Below are 15651 nucleotides of genomic sequence, written 5' to 3'. Positions count from 1 at the left end.
GAAAAATCTTAAGTTATAACTCTAAGCCAAAGAGATTTCTTCTGACAACTCGATTTTCTTTGATCCCTTTTCTGTCTTCCTAAATAGTAAGTGGCAGTTCAATGAGAAAGCCAAGATATATGAATGAGGTCACCCAGAGGGCACAAAATATGTCACCATTGCTCTGAGGGCCTGAGGATTTCATGTCAGAGTGAAGAAAGGGTGTCTTGATCATGGGTAGCTTTCCGAGGATGATGCTTTAAACTGCAAAGAAGAGAAGGTGGGTGGTATGGGAGCAGTCTTCCTAAAAACTATTTTGGGGTTTTAAATCTAATATTTTGATGTTGTGACATTCGAAGGCAGAACATAAGCAAAGTGCCAAAAGATTTTAAAGAATCCATCAATACTTGTAGTCAGGTGGCTTCCCTTTAAAAAAACTACATTATTCAATGTGAAAAATGAATTAATTACAATGCCCTCAGGACACAGAATCTGCTTAAGTACGTTAGTGGGAAAGTTAATTAATCACTGCAGAATAAGATCAACAGGAGAGCATATGCGTCACCACTCCGGATTGCCACGCTTCTTTTCTGTATTACTCCTCTTTTTCTTCTTCTCTGTCTTCTCATTCTCTTTCTCCTTCATGGAACTGTTTTCATGATGTGTTCTGCTTAAAGCTCTTTATGCATTTTATGCTTTATATGATGATACCTTCCTTTTTTTATTAAAATGTATGTTTCTGCAGTAAAGACATGAGAGAGAGTGGTAAAGAAAGAAAGGTGAATAAAGTATCATTTTGATTTATTTGCATTTAGTTTCAGACAAAAAACTTGTTAGTCATTCTGAGGGATACTTTTCTGATTGGAAGAATTGTTAAATACTCAGCTTTAAGTATATACATACATATTGTCTCTGAATTCTTAATGGATGATTTAAAGGGACCATCCCATCAACTATACCAAAGTGATGAGAACAGGGTAGCTTAAAGCTACTGTTACTATTAGCAGTGCCAACCGGACACTTTTAATGGGATTTAATTTTTGCTCTTGATGTAACACAACTTGGCTGTGCTGCCACAGATTAACAAAAGACCATTAATCATTTTATTTAACAAAAGAACAGTGTGGGCCTGCACCAAAAGCACTCAGTAGGTTAAACTTGTACATGCTTAAATAATATTCAACTGCAACCTAATCAAATCCTAGCCAGTGATGGAAGAAAATGATCTCCCAGGGAAGACTCCAAGCCTCACCAGAGCAGGTTTCTCAACCTCGATACTATTGACATTCTGGGTAGATAAGTCTTTGTTGTAGGTGGCCCTTCTATGCCTTATAGGATGATTAGCAGCATCTCTGGCCTCTACTCAATGGATTCCAGTAGCACCACCATCATGACCCCTAAGGTGACATTCAAAATGTCTCCAGACATTGACAATGTCCCCCAGAGGTTGGGGAGAGGCACAGTCACCCAAACTGAGAACCGCTGTTCTAGAAAAGAGTGTGGCCTTCATCTTTTCTGCACTGTCTGTCCATCATGGTCCATTTACCCCGTGTTTGCTCTACACTGCTGAGGCTTCTGGACTCCGTTCCGTTCCCTCCCCCACATGCCTTATAATCGAGAGTGCAGTCTGGACTCAGAATTCCACTACTTCCCATTCCATCCTTTCAGCAGGACCAAGATCTTTGCCCTCTGGTCTTTTAAAGATTCACTGTAAGAAGATGAACTGGCTCCACTTTTTTAATGAAATAGCAGCCAGCATGCAGTATGTTTCCTTAATTCTTTGTTTCTTGCCAGTCTTCCTCACTAGAATGTGAGCTCCGCCAGGAGAGCAGGGATTTTGTCAGGCTTGTGCATTGCTGTAGTCCTACTGCCTGGAACAGTGCCTGGCCCAGAGCAGGTGATAAATTCTTGTTGAATGGCTAAATAAATGAAACAGTGATGATCAAACTGGATTCCAGGCTTCTTGCCAGTTGTCTGGTCCAGTCTTCCTCCTTGTTTGAAGTGACATTATTTCTCTCTGCGGGATTAGAATGTCAAGGTAGTTTTCTTACATCCTCTTCCTATCTTTCCAAGCCACTTTTGTCACCGTGTAATACAATGATGTGAGAAAGCAATATTGCTGGGATCACTGTCAGTGTTTCAGCATCATAAAAAGCCGTTCCGTTTCATCTCTTCTGCTTTTCTTCCACTTTCACCAGCTTCGCTCTGATAAATTTGATCTAATTGCAGTGCTTATCTCTGAACCACTCTTTATATGACCCCTCGTTAGGGCTATTTGATGCTCATGGGTCTTCCTCTGACACAAACTTTTCTCCCCCAAACCCCAGTCCTTATAAGAAGAGCACAGCTGTATGATAAAGCCTTCATTAAAAGATTCCTTAATAGAATTGACTGCCTTTCCTTGATTGCATAATCAACAGCTAATGAAATTGTCTTGGTAACAAGAGCTACCGTGTATTACATCCTCTCTTGAGACAAAGTGGAGAGACAATTGTATCATCCTGAGAAGAGGACTGATTGTTCACAGTTTGAGCTTGATTGTCCTTAAGGGGAACTAAACAAGAGATCATCTCTAGCTTCTCTAAGTGCTTTTTATTCACTTGGAAAGTTACTGTTTTACTTTCTACATAAACTGAGCACTTTAATATCAGGCTTTGTTGCATAAGAATCAAAAGGAAGTGAGAACCAATTTTTGTTCAATATCGTAAATGATACAGTTTGAGGGACACCTGATGACCCTACACAAGCCTCTCACTGTAGCTGGAGACCAAAGCTTTTCATAGCATGTCTTCAAAACTTTTTTCACGACAGGAGGGAACCCCCGAGGAAGGTTTGCCCTGGGCCTGGTGCAGAATGAATGGAAGGTCTATGTGAAGAGACCTCTAGATAGAGAAGAACAAGACATTTACTTCCTCAATATCACTGCCACTGATGGGCTCTTTGTGACACAGGCCATGGTGGAAGTGACTGTCAGTGATGTGAATGACAATAGCCCAGTGTGTGATCAGGTGAGATGTGTGGTACATATAAGTCGGGTATGTTGCTGCCTTTTACTCTGCTTCTCTAAAATTAAATCAAAACCTATTTCCCTTTTCTGCTTATGGCCAGGCTAATTCTGCTCTTATCTCCTTCATTAGTGAATGAAATATTATAAACATGGAAAGAGAATAAGTAACACGATCAGGTACCTAATTTTGCCCACCAAAACCACAAAAACAAAACCATGAGTCTTTAACTAACTTTTATGGAATCATAAAGGACCTTAAGACTTATTCTGTCTAAATCCCTGATTTAATAAGAGAGACATGGACCACTAGAAAGCATAAATTACTTTTTTCGTATAAGTTTTCACAGCTGGTTAGTAGCAATGTTGGCAGTGAACCCAAATCTCCAGGCTCCTCATGAAGTAGTCCTTCCACCACAGTACAAAACATGAGCCAGTACAAGGTGCCAGTACTAGATTTCATTTTTTTGTACTGAAATTAAATCACCGTTAATTTACCTTTTCCTCACCACGTGGACCAACAGACAATATCGGTGTTCTGAAGCTTATAAAAGTGTTGCAAATAGATTTTAATTTCTCATGCTAATGCCAAATGTTAGTACTGCCTCTTTAAAGAATTGAAGGGTCCCAAAGACTCACTGGTGCTTAACAGAAAAGAGGACTGTGATCAATACGTGATGCGTGTCATGTTTCCATGGGGACAGACATTTTTGTCTGTTTTCTTCACCATTGTACTCCTAGCATCTAAGTAGCACATAGTAGGTGCTCAATCAGTATTTGTTGAATGAGTGAGCATGGGAGGGGCAAGGCAAGAGATATTCCATGTTTCATCATATATTGTAAGATGGTTCTATGGTTCAAGAAAAAATAACCGAAACTAAATTATATGAATGCATATTTAAAGAAATCATTTATCATGCTAACTGTGACAACTGCCTCACAAATGCTAATGATTTAATTGCCTATCTTTTTTCTTACCTTTGCCTAGGTTGCATATACAGCATTATTTCCCGAAGATATTCCATCAAATAAAATCATCCTGAAGATCAGTGCCAAGGATGCCGATATCGGATCCAATGGAGATATACGATACTCACTCTATGGATCTGGACACAGTGAATTTTTTCTAGATCCAGAAAGTGGTAAGGTGAAATTTATTCTTTGGGTAAATGCTATTGTTAACCCATGAGAAAATTTAAGCTCTCATATGGTCTCATCACTAGTGAGTAACAGAGCCTCGATACGATACAATGCCAGGCTGTCTTGGACTCCAAGAAATAGTAGTTGCACATGGTATCTGCAGATGGGTCCTCTGGAGCACACAAACTATTTGGCTTATGCAACTTGCCCTGACTTACCTACATTTATTAGCATCAAGTAATCAGACATGTCTACTTGCTTCTCCTGTTTCTCATATCCATGAGTTAAAACATCTGCCCTATAAAGACTATAAATAGAATTACATCACAAACACTGGTTGCCATGCAAGCAATACAGCAATGCTAGTAAGGAGAGTTTTTCCCTGTTGAAATCCCTTTTGGGTCTCTTCCGAGGCTTATTAACACACTTGTCTGGTTTTTATTAAACATTCCTGCTTAGTTTCTCCAAAGTTATGAGCCCTCAGATTTGCTTACATATTCTGGTGAAATTTATAAAGTGAAAGGTTATGTACGCCAAAGGCAAATGCCTGCATTGAAGGCCAGAGCTAATGGAAAAGACATTTTCTAAGGAGGTAAATTATTTCAGTGTTATGTATTGGATGGTTCATCCAATGGCAATTTTTAAGTGAAGTGTAAAGATCGAATAACTTGCATATTCCCAGTGTTGTCTTGATCCTAGTAAACAACAAAATATTGAATCTTCAAAAGGTAGTGGCTCCTCCCTGCCCCATTCCCATGCCATCTGTATCCTACTTGGAAGCACTGAGCCACATAGGAATATACTACGTGGCTATATGTGCCTGGCTATTATTTATTCAATAGATAACATTTATTGAGTAGCTAGTCAATATTAAAGAACTTTATGGGATGTTTGTGGTAGACTCCAAAATGAACAAAATAAACCATGCCCAAAGGATATTGTAACCCAGTGGGAAAGACAAACTAGAAAGCCAGTAATCATAATAATAATCAACAGCAATAATAATAATAATAATAATAATAATAATAATAATAAAAGGTAGAATGAAATGAGTGCCCAGGAGAGATATCAGGGGAGTTATATGTGAGCACAGAGGAAGAAGTAGCTAATCTTTGGATGAGGGGGAAGAAAAAACTGTTTTAAAGAAGAGCTGGCATTTGAACTGACCCAAGATTCGAGTAGCAAAAGCAGGACACTGCAGGGGGCAGCGTGAGCAGAGAGCACGGCACATTGGGGGAACACCATGCACGTGGTCCCTGGTGACAGCAGCGATGGCATGGCTTGTGGGAAAAGTGGTAGGAAAAATGACGTTTGGCCAGATCGTGGTCTTGAATGCCCAAATGAAAAACCGCTGGATGTTTTTGAGTAGGAGAGGGAAATGATTCAGCCTATGTTTGAGAACTGGCTGCACCAAGGAAGCCATAGAAGGAACTGCTTTATAAGGATACATGGCACAGTCCAAATAACATCCGCTAATTTTATTTTAGAGTAATGATATTTCATGAGTCATACTTTTCACCAAATAGCATTTAATCAAGTCTGTCACTATACTTGCTGTTTAACTGTTGAAATTGCAACAGCAGCAACAAAACCGCCACATGGGCCGACACCCAGCACCAGTGCAGCTGGTCCAGTGGTTAAAACACAGTCACGGCCTTCCTCCATGTTCACTGCTAAAGAGCTACTGCTTCAGGCTCCTCCACCATTTCCCTACCGGGACCCCCCAGCAACCACAGACCCTTCCACTGCCTAGCAAGTAGGGCTCACGTGGCACAGTAGGACTTTCCCAAGACCTCTCTGCTAAGCCAGCCTTTGTTCGGATTGTTTTCCTCTAAAAGATGACATAAAAAGAGATCGAGTGTCCGGAAGCAGAGAGATTGCTTGCCCCTTCTGAGTCTATGGATTATTGACACGATTGATTGATCATCAGAGAACCAAGGATACTGGTCCATTGTCTATGCTTTTCTGGAGATATAGGAGAAATCCAGAGACATAGTTGATCTCTAGAGCAGATCTTGGGAGGTTTAAAGAGGTACAGAGCTCCTCCAGGTAGCTGAAATGAGGAACCCCTGATGCCAGACATTTCACAATGGGATTAATTAATTTGAAGGTTTGTTGTTGCATGCAGAATCTCATAAATATTCCCCTGGTGCTTAAAACCGAATTTGCTCTATTTTTCAAAGGATGAGGCACTTGAGCCAAATGTCATCGGTCTTTCCCGTAATGGGGATTCTTTGTATAATTGATCCTCTACTCTTCAAAGAAAGAACGTTTTTGAAACGTCAAGCTGTTTATTTTCACAGGCGAGTTAAAAACCCTGGCTCTGTTGGACCGGGAGAGGGTCCCTACGTACAGCCTGATCGCCAGGGCCACCGATGGGGGTGGCAGGTTCTGCCAGTCTGATGTCCGCTTGATCCTGGAGGATGTGAACGATAATCCCCCTGTGTTCTCTTCTGACCACTATAACACCTGTGTCTATGAGAACACAGCCACCAAGGCTCTGTTGACCAGAGTTCAAGCCGTGGATCCTGACGTTGGTAAGTCAGTTCCATTGATGAGATGCCTCTCTGTTCATGCATTTGACACATCTTCTTATGCTGTCTTTCTTTTAGTTTCATCGGCCCACCTTAGTTCCTTACCAAGAATGTGTGCATTAAACCACACTTCAGCTCTTCCAATACTGTGAATTCCTTTACCTTCTAACAAAGAATTTGGGGTTTGGGTTTTTTTCTTAACCTTTAGAATAAGAATAATAGCTTCCTTACTTGCCCATTCTTCCTGAACATAGTTAAAATGCTGGGTTGTGTGGCAAAGAGAATTCATTTCCATTTCTATAAGGAATTGCATCACATGCTTCAGCTGAAATATGACAATCTCGATTTATGGTAGTGCCCCAGAGTGCAAAGACCAATTACTAAATGTGCTGCCAGTCTAATGTGAATTTTTTAAACTGCCATTTTCCAGTGTATTTTGGTCACATATAAACTGACATTTCTAGTCAGGGCGAAGGTAGGCGAGATAAGCAGGAATTAGAATTGAAAGTTGCTAATAAAGTTTGTGTTCAAAACCACTTTACATAATGAGATGGTGAGAGAAAAGACTGGAGTTAATTGCTAGGTAGTCCTTCTGAGAATGCATAAGTTATTGAGGTGACTGCATGATGGAGTATAAATACAAAGGGCATATAGACAGCCTCTCGGTTGTGCATCTTAAGAGCCATAAATCAAGACTAGGGAATGATAAGGTGTGTCTGCTCTGCTAAACAGGTCTTTATATAATTCAGTGTCTTATTGCTTAATTCTGAATTGAAAGAAAAATTATTGGACTAATGAAAAGGTAAATCCATGATAATTAGTTGAAAACAAATATAGAGCCTAGGGTCTCTGCATATTTCCCCTTAGAGAAATTAGTCGCTACACTTTGAATTACCACTCTTACCTTATTAGCATACTTTTCTAGGCTGAGAACCAACTCTTTGAAAGTCTGTATATTATAAAGCTTGGTAAAAAATTATAAACAGAAAAAGACTCTTTTATTGATTTACTATTATGCAATAACTACAAACGCTCTTTTATAAAGGAAGATTAGAAAACATTCTCTGACTCTTATAAGCAGACTTTTGGGGAAGAAAGGACAGAAATTATGCAAATGGATATTTTAATAATTTAAATTTGAGTTTGAGAATGTGTAATGGATGATAGATGGGATTTTAAGATTTAAAAATTATTTTAATTAAAACTAAATTAAAATTCCAATTTTGAGAAATTGTATTTTTTCTACTCAGTTCCTTCATGGAGGAATTGGGTATGCTCTATCTACTAGAGATTAAGACAGGAGTGTGATGAAGGCCCATAATGTTTCAGACAATGGTGGTTAGTTATTGACTCTCGGATGTGGTTGTAGTGAAGGATACGCTATTAGCTCTGTCCTCCGTTTCTCTTTTTCTGAGTCAGCTGTCCAGGTTAGGAGTTGAGGAAGAAATGACTAGACTGGGCATTCAGCAGGACAGAGATGATAAAGCCTTTAAAGGGCCAAAACTAGAATAATGACCTTATCAGAAGCTCCCTCTGGTCATTCGCACTCATTAGCAAAAGGCTCACTTTCAAAGCTTCAAACAGACACAGAGGTCGTGAGTGCTGCTGACACCTGCATGTGAAGTACATCACCAAGTTATCATATCATCCTCGGAAAAACGTAGGATACCAGATTCTAGTTCATTTTCTCAGTTTTTGTGAAACTCATTTAGCTTTCAAGAAATAAAAGAACTAAGGTAGCTGGAAAAAAAACAAATGAACACTTCTAAAGACGCAAGCTGAGCACCTGCCATCTCCCAGGCGCCACGCTGAGGAAGTGGGCGTGAAGATCTGGGTCAGAGCTTATCAGGGGATTTCAGCAGCAGCGGTGTCAGTCTGAGCTGTGATCAAACCGACATTCTCCAGAGTCCCTACGTGTCAGCGACTGGTGGCTTATGCCATTTTCTGTAGTGGCCTGGTCAGAACACTTACTTTCTTAGGAATACCCATTTCTCAGTCTTTCGTAAGGGACCACAAAGTAGCATGAACTGCACGCTGAGATTACCAGGTGGTGAAATGGGCAGTTTGTCATACGGCCAAACTGAACCTCTGGCCTGAAGCTAAGTTTGCACAGGAAGCATTCATTAGGTTGAATCCAGCCCTCTAGTATATTTAGTTTGGCTTATGTACAGTATTCGAACAAGTTTGAATTAGTTGTCAGTAAAAGTCAGGAGATTTTTTTATTCAACATTTTAATTTCTGGCATTTTATGAAAACATCACCAGCACTCAGAAGCCTCAGCAGTTCTGGGCACACAGTCCCACAGCAGTAGGAGCTAAGTAAAAACTGACTCCTCGATATCGGCCAGTTCCAGCCTCTCTGCTCTCAGCCCCTTCACTTACTTATGTCACCGCCTGACCTCATAGGCCTGTTCCCTAAAGTGACAAAGAAATGTACTGGTTTTTTTTTTTAAACTTTTTTACTTTGAAATAATTATAGGTTCACAGGAAATTGCAAAACAAAAAAAAATGTACAGGAGTTTGTATGAACCTTTCGCCCAATGATAACATCTTGCATAATTGTATGACACAATTAGATTTTGGAGAGAGAGAAAGAGAGAGAGTAGTTTTATCACCTGTGCAGCTTTATGTAACCACCACCACCAGGGTCCTTCTTGCCACCCGTTCACAGCCGCACCGACCTCCTCCTCTCACTTCTTCCCAGTCTTCAGCCCCTGGCATCTACTGTTCTCCATATCTATGATTTTCTTGTTTCAAAAATGTTATTTAAATGGAATCATATACATTACAACCTTTGGAGATTAACTTTTTTCACTCAGCATTATTCCCTTGATATCCATCCAAGTTGTCCAGTTGGTTTTGATTCTAGTAAAAAAGACATTGGTTTATTCCTTTATCTGAAAGTAACTGCCTAGGTGAGAAATAAAATAAAAACACAGACAACTGTTTAGCTTTTAGCGTTAAATTCTTAATTTCCTCACAAAATAGAAATATCCTCAATCTCATGAACTAATAATATCACATGACCTAACATTTATAAAAATTTAATCCTTTCAGTAAAGATTAGGAAACATTTGCTTGCACTTACCTTTTGGGGGGTTATTATCTTACTATTTAGTGTACCTCTTGGAGGCATGATTTGTGTCCAGGTTTCCAATTTTGAGAGGCTTTTTAAGCCAGCAAAGGGAATATACAGTGATAAAGTTCAGAGCTAAAATTTGTGACCATTTTAGGCAAAGTGATGTGAAAATAAAGTGTAAACTTGCACTGGAAATATGCTACAGCCCATGATTTATCAAGAGGCCAATTTCCAGACATTTGAGATGTGAGAGGACATGTTTTTCCTCTTATGGATGAGGGACATATGCAAGGAAATGTTCTAATGAGCAACTCACTTATTCCTTTCCTGTGTAACATTTCCTGCAAGGTTTGACTTCTTTTAGGAGCTTCGGAGAAACTTGGAGTCTTATAACACACATTACAGTTATTTTCCATTCGATTTAACAAATACTTAATGGGTAGCTGAGTAGCAGGCACTACGAAAGGAGCTGCAAGATTCTCATGGATGAGGAATGTGCAGTGACCTGCATCAGGTCATATGCAGTAGTGAAGGGCGTGGGTCGGGAACACACGCACCTTTACTAAAAGGCAGAGCTCCCAAATTGAATGGGATTTTAACAGGCAGAGGCACAAAAAGCACTCAGGAAGACAGAAGCCGTGAGAATAAAGACATAAAGCTAGGAATGGCAGACTCAACTAAATAATTCAGAGAACGTCATGTTGTGCAGGACTAAGAGGTGAATGTGACAAGAAAAATAGTCTGGGGCCTGATTGCAGTGGTTCACAAAGGGAATTGTGTACTTAAACCAACAGGTAGAAAAGAACCACAGAGCACCTTCGAGAAAAGAAATCAGTTCTGAGTTTTGGAAATGCAAATCTGATAGGAGCCTCTAAAATGCAGGTGAGAAAAACTCCTAGGAGAGTATTGCAAAAGAACACAAGGACCAAAATTATAGTGGTGACTTTGAGATTTAAAAGGAAGGAGAAGATGAAAAACAGATTTTAGATGTGAACTTCCTAAATTTTGGCAAATGACTGGATTGAAGGCAAGATAGACAGGCTAGGCAAGATTTCAGACTTGGTGCTCCATGAACAGAAATAGCATAGGTGGCCTAAAGAAGGATTTGGTGTAGAGAGAAAGATGAAAAATTGGAGCTTTATTGAGAATTAAAGTACAGTCCTTCAGAAAAAAATGTCAGAATAAGGTAACAAGTTTGCTACTCATGGCAAAACGGGGCAGTCTTGCCACCAAGCAGTTAACAGTCATAGTAGGAAACCAGCATGTACAAATGAACATTCAAAGAATAATGTAATAAGTGTTATAGTAGAGTTGCATCTGTAAAAGTAGGGATTTTGTAAGTACTAACCAGATAGTACATGTAAAATGCTAGCGCAGAGCCCTGTGAGAACGTTAAAATGTGAGCATTGAGTTTCCAACTAGGGCAATTCAAGAACGATCCACAAAGCGGCATTAACATTTAAGTTGGGTCTTAAGAGTTGGGGCTCTTGGGATTTGGATAGGCAAGAAGAAGGAAAATATCTAGTAGCCAGTGAGGAGAAGGGGAGGGAAGAGAGAGATAGAGAGAGAGAAGAGGATTGTATTAGCCAAGGTAGGCTTGGCTAGGCTTGGGTGACTTTATGAAAGTCTCAGTATCTTAGCACAGCAAGTCTAATTCATTCTCATGTGAAGTACAGGTTGGCATGAGCCGATCCAGTGACAGAGAGATCTGGCCCCTCCATCCTATTAACACCATCTTCTTGACCTTTAGCTCCCAAGGTCACCGCTGCAGGAAAGAGAGGGATAAAGGAGGCATACCCACTCTTAGCTGCTTCAGCCTGAGAGAGACCCATGTTAATTCTGTCACTATCCATTGGCCAGAACTAGTAGAGGAGGCTAGGAAATACAGAGGAGGCCATGGGATATTTGCTAAGTGCTCATTGTCTCTGCCACAATGATGAAAGCAAGAAAGGGCAACTGGCTCAGCAGGTCCTAAAGAGGCAGGAAAGGGTGAATTACTAATATGGATAAAGAGGATTTGCCTCAGTGATATGGAGAGACCACTTGACCTTAGAAATGAAAACAAGAGGAACAGGAAGAAAAAACCTGAACTCAGAGTTTGAAGAACTAAGAAGGAGATGCTGAGGACAGCCCAGTGAAAGACACATATCTGCCCTCAGACACTTCCATATGGTAAGAGGTTCTTTCATCTCAGAAGACTAGCATGGCAGCAGCTGGGCCAAGCACTCTGAGGAGAGTACTGGGAGTCTGTTTCGGAGGCTAGGGGGATTGTGAGAGAGCATCACCAAGAAATGAGGGCGGGAAATGCGTCATCCACCAAGGGCTCTGTTGGTGCTGGCTTACATAAAAGAGCGGACCCAATCTACAGAGCGAGTTACGTTAACAGGAAATGTAAGAAGTTCTCTCTCAGTCTTCCAAAATGATGCCTTTCTCTCTAAAGTCAATAGTTAAATCTTCACATTAACAGAGAACAAGAAAGAGACAGAAAACTGCTCTCTTGATGAAACTTCCTTTTTTTTTAACCCAAGTGTTTGTTTTTCAGCAGCATCAGGATCCTTAATTTAGCAATCATTCACTGTAATAACATACGCTCTCTGTCCATGTTGGGGATTTGTTTTCTGCATATTTCATGAGGGAGATGGTGTCATGCCCCCTGTGCTGTCCTCTCATGGAGCAGAAGCTGAAATGAACTCGGTTTTCCAAACCACAGATCTTGTCGGAGGAAGTGAAGTGCTGGCCCAATATTTTTGAATGTCATTTGCTCTGGGAGTGTAGCTCCATATGAAGGAGCAGGAAATTATTTATCTGAAAGGAATGTTCATGAAAAAACCTCTGAAGGTTGTTAAATGGAGGTCTTTCTGACCAAACCACTTTAAATGAATCTATCCAATTGTTTCTTGCCTCTTCTGACTCGTCCTGGCCTCTGTGTCTGCCACTTATTTAGAGCCATGTAGAGAGACTTGGGAAGAAGAGCTAAGAGATGGGATAAGGCCACAGCAAAGGCTAGATGCTGTGGGTTAGCATGCTATTTTCTACATCTTCCCTGGGATGAAGTCTGAGAAAATGTCGTTCACACCAATCGATAAGAATCAGAAACAAGAAGAAAAAAAAAAAATCAGAAACATTCATCTACACCTGGAGCTCCCATTTAACTTCAAATTTGATGGCCAAAACAAAGTTCCAACTCCTGTGATGATGTTAGGTTTTCAATCTTTCCTCATCACCCTTCTGGTCTCATAGAGGTTCATGTGATGGTGTTTGATTTTAAATCTTTCATCATCACCTTCTAGTCTCATGGAGGAAAACAAATATATGTTCAACATGTACCCTTTGAAGGACTTAGCTGAATATGTTACCTATGCACTGGCCCCATAACCAAAAGAAAAAAAGCACAGCTGACAGAGGAGGTGAATTCTGAAGCATCCTTGGGTACGTGGGGTGAGGAGGATGGACAGCCTGTGGAATCAGGAAGAAGTTGGCTATATCCATGTATCACACAATGCAGGCATGCAGAGGGCCTGCCTTTTTTCCCTTTTAGGACTTCCCAAGTAGACAATTCCATACCCTAGCTAAGCCAATACCCCTGGCCTCCTTTGGACCCTGATGATCAGACCATGGGGACATCCCCATATGTCCCTGGGGGACACATCTCCTAGTAACCAGATTAATCAAGAGGCCATGTGGGCATGGGGCAAGCAAGTCCTGGATGATTAGTGCCCTGTGCCATGTGCAAGCTGTGTGACCTTGGGCTAGTCACTGGCCTTCCTCAGACTGTTTCCCCTTCTATAATGTTAGAGTGACAGTAGTAACGCTTGCTTTGCCAACCTCAAAGGTCCATTGTGAGGCTCACCCAAAAGTGAATGGAAAGAACCACATGAGGCCACATTTGCCCTCCCTGCAATTAGGTCTCCCTGCTCTTAGCTCCCCCGGCACTTCAAGATAATCTTTTCATGGAAATGCGTGCATGTCTCCCCCACTGCCCTTAAACCCTCCACTGCAAGACTGGTACTGAATAAGCATTTTAAATGATAATCATCGTAATATGGATAATAGTGTTTACTTCTTGAGCTTCTACTACATACCACGTACTGTGCCAAGTGCTGCAGATCCCTTACTTCAACTCCTCACAACAACCCTTCAAGTTGGCATGTATTTTGGTTGCTGTTCTATTTAACATATGAATAAACTCTGAGGGATTAACATGCCCTGAGCTACAAACTGGATTCTGATTCATTGGATCTGGGAGGAGACCTGACCATTTGCATTTCAGAATAATTCCCAGGGGATATTAATGCTGCCTTCCTAGGTCTTGCTTAGCGATTCTTAATCTTTTTTGTGCCAGGAATGTTTTGACAGTTTGGGGACACCTACAAATCGCTTTTCGGGGTGATATTTTACAATTCATAAAATAAAATACAAAAGGTTACAAATGAAATAGATGTGTCTAAATATTCTTTTAAAGTTGTTATGTAGTAATATGAATTTCTGCTCTCAATATTAAATATATGATCTAGCACAGTGGCTCCATAAACTTCCATATTATGGAGTAGTGGTAAGCAGAGGTATGTGCAACAACTGTAAAATAATATGAAAATAGCTGTGATTTCTGTTAGCTACAAAGTAGAGTGATCTTTTGCCCTGGTTTATAACTAAATGTGATGCTAAATCTGGTTAGAGGTTAATGAAAATAATGATGCAAATTTTTCACCTTCTGTGGTAGGCAGCCTCTATAATGCCCCTGATGGTCCCCACCTCTTGGTATTCATGAATTCTATTCACATATCTTATGGATCCCCTACCATAGCAATTATACTTCCACAGACTCCACTCTCTGAAGAAAAAGGGCTCTCATGCAGGTCAGTGACAACCAAAACAGGGCCCATCCTGAAAGAACAGTGGTTTGACCAAGTCAGGGGCACAGCTTCTTTGACATGGCAGGGGGTAAGGGATGATGTATTAGCTGTTGGCTATTCCCTGTTCTTGCTCTCATGGATTCGTTGATTCTCCCTGTGCAGTAGGCCCACTTCCTCTGGAAGTCATAGTCCTTGGAGATATTAGAACATTACTACTAGAAAGGCCCTGAGGCCAAATCCAGTCAAAATCCTTCTTTTTCTGAAAAAGAAACTGAGGCCCAGGAACAAAGAAGCTTACCCTAAGTTACTTTGTTAGTGGCAGAGATCAAAAAGAAGAGTATCTTGACGTTTAATCCAATGCTCTTTCCTATACTCTAGTAATTTCTACCAAAAGATGTCTCAAGAAGGATTCAATTCTGATTTCAGCCCATCTGCTCCTAAGTATCATATGTTATATGTCTTTCCTAACACCTTTGAAATTGTTGCCAGTAATTTAATATGTTGTTTTTTCTTCCCCAAAGCTGCTACTCTCTGAAGTATTAAATCCTTGAAGGTGATTGAGGAACTAATAAAATATCCGTAAAAATTAAATAATTCCCCTAAAGAATAAGATACATGAGCCATTCTCTCAAGTACATTGTGGTCAAAGCGCTTTGTCTGTTGTAGATGTCAAAAAATATAATCTTACATTTGAAGCCTTTCTCCAGAGAGATCCAAACACTTATACATGTTATCTTACTATGGCAAGAGTAGATCTTGACACTCACACCTGCAGGTGGAGAAACAAAGGTTCAAAAAGGTTAAGTGGTTTCTCCGAAGGCATCTGTTAAATGGAAAGTGGTCCTAAATAAAAGGCTCTGGGGCCCTCTAAACCCCTCCCTAAATGCTTTACCTCCTACTAGCATCAGGACTCCTTCAGCAGTGCATGCAGCTAAATGGTGAGACGATGGCACCCCATCACCTCTGCGTCACATTTGCCTGTCACTTTGGGAAGCCACATCATAGTGGCTTTGGGATGAGACGTGATTAAATATTCCAGTTCTCACATTTACTATTTGTATGA

The 15651-nt window shown here is 40.5% G+C and overlaps 1 protein-coding gene across 5 annotated transcripts in view; it reads left to right on the top strand.

The window, feature by feature from the left end:
* FAT3 (FAT atypical cadherin 3) overlaps positions 1–15651 on the top strand; it is a 603178-nt gene that overhangs the window by 519461 nt on the left and 68066 nt on the right. For all 5 annotated transcript variants that reach the window (XM_016158663.2, XM_016158661.2, XM_016158662.2 and 2 more), the window contains 3 exons: positions 2791–2987; positions 3972–4125; positions 6427–6660. In XM_016158663.2, coding sequence (XP_016014149.2) covers positions 2791–2987; positions 3972–4125; positions 6427–6660 — 585 coding nt within the window. The remainder of the gene's footprint in view (positions 1–2790; positions 2988–3971; positions 4126–6426; positions 6661–15651) is intronic.

The sequence above is a fragment of the Rousettus aegyptiacus genome, unplaced genomic scaffold (assembly GCF_014176215.1).
Source record: "Rousettus aegyptiacus isolate mRouAeg1 unplaced genomic scaffold, mRouAeg1.p scaffold_m13_p_5, whole genome shotgun sequence".
Classification (NCBI taxonomy): Eukaryota; Metazoa; Chordata; class Mammalia; order Chiroptera; family Pteropodidae; genus Rousettus; species Rousettus aegyptiacus.
This window is presented reverse-complemented; position numbering and strand designations above follow the sequence as displayed.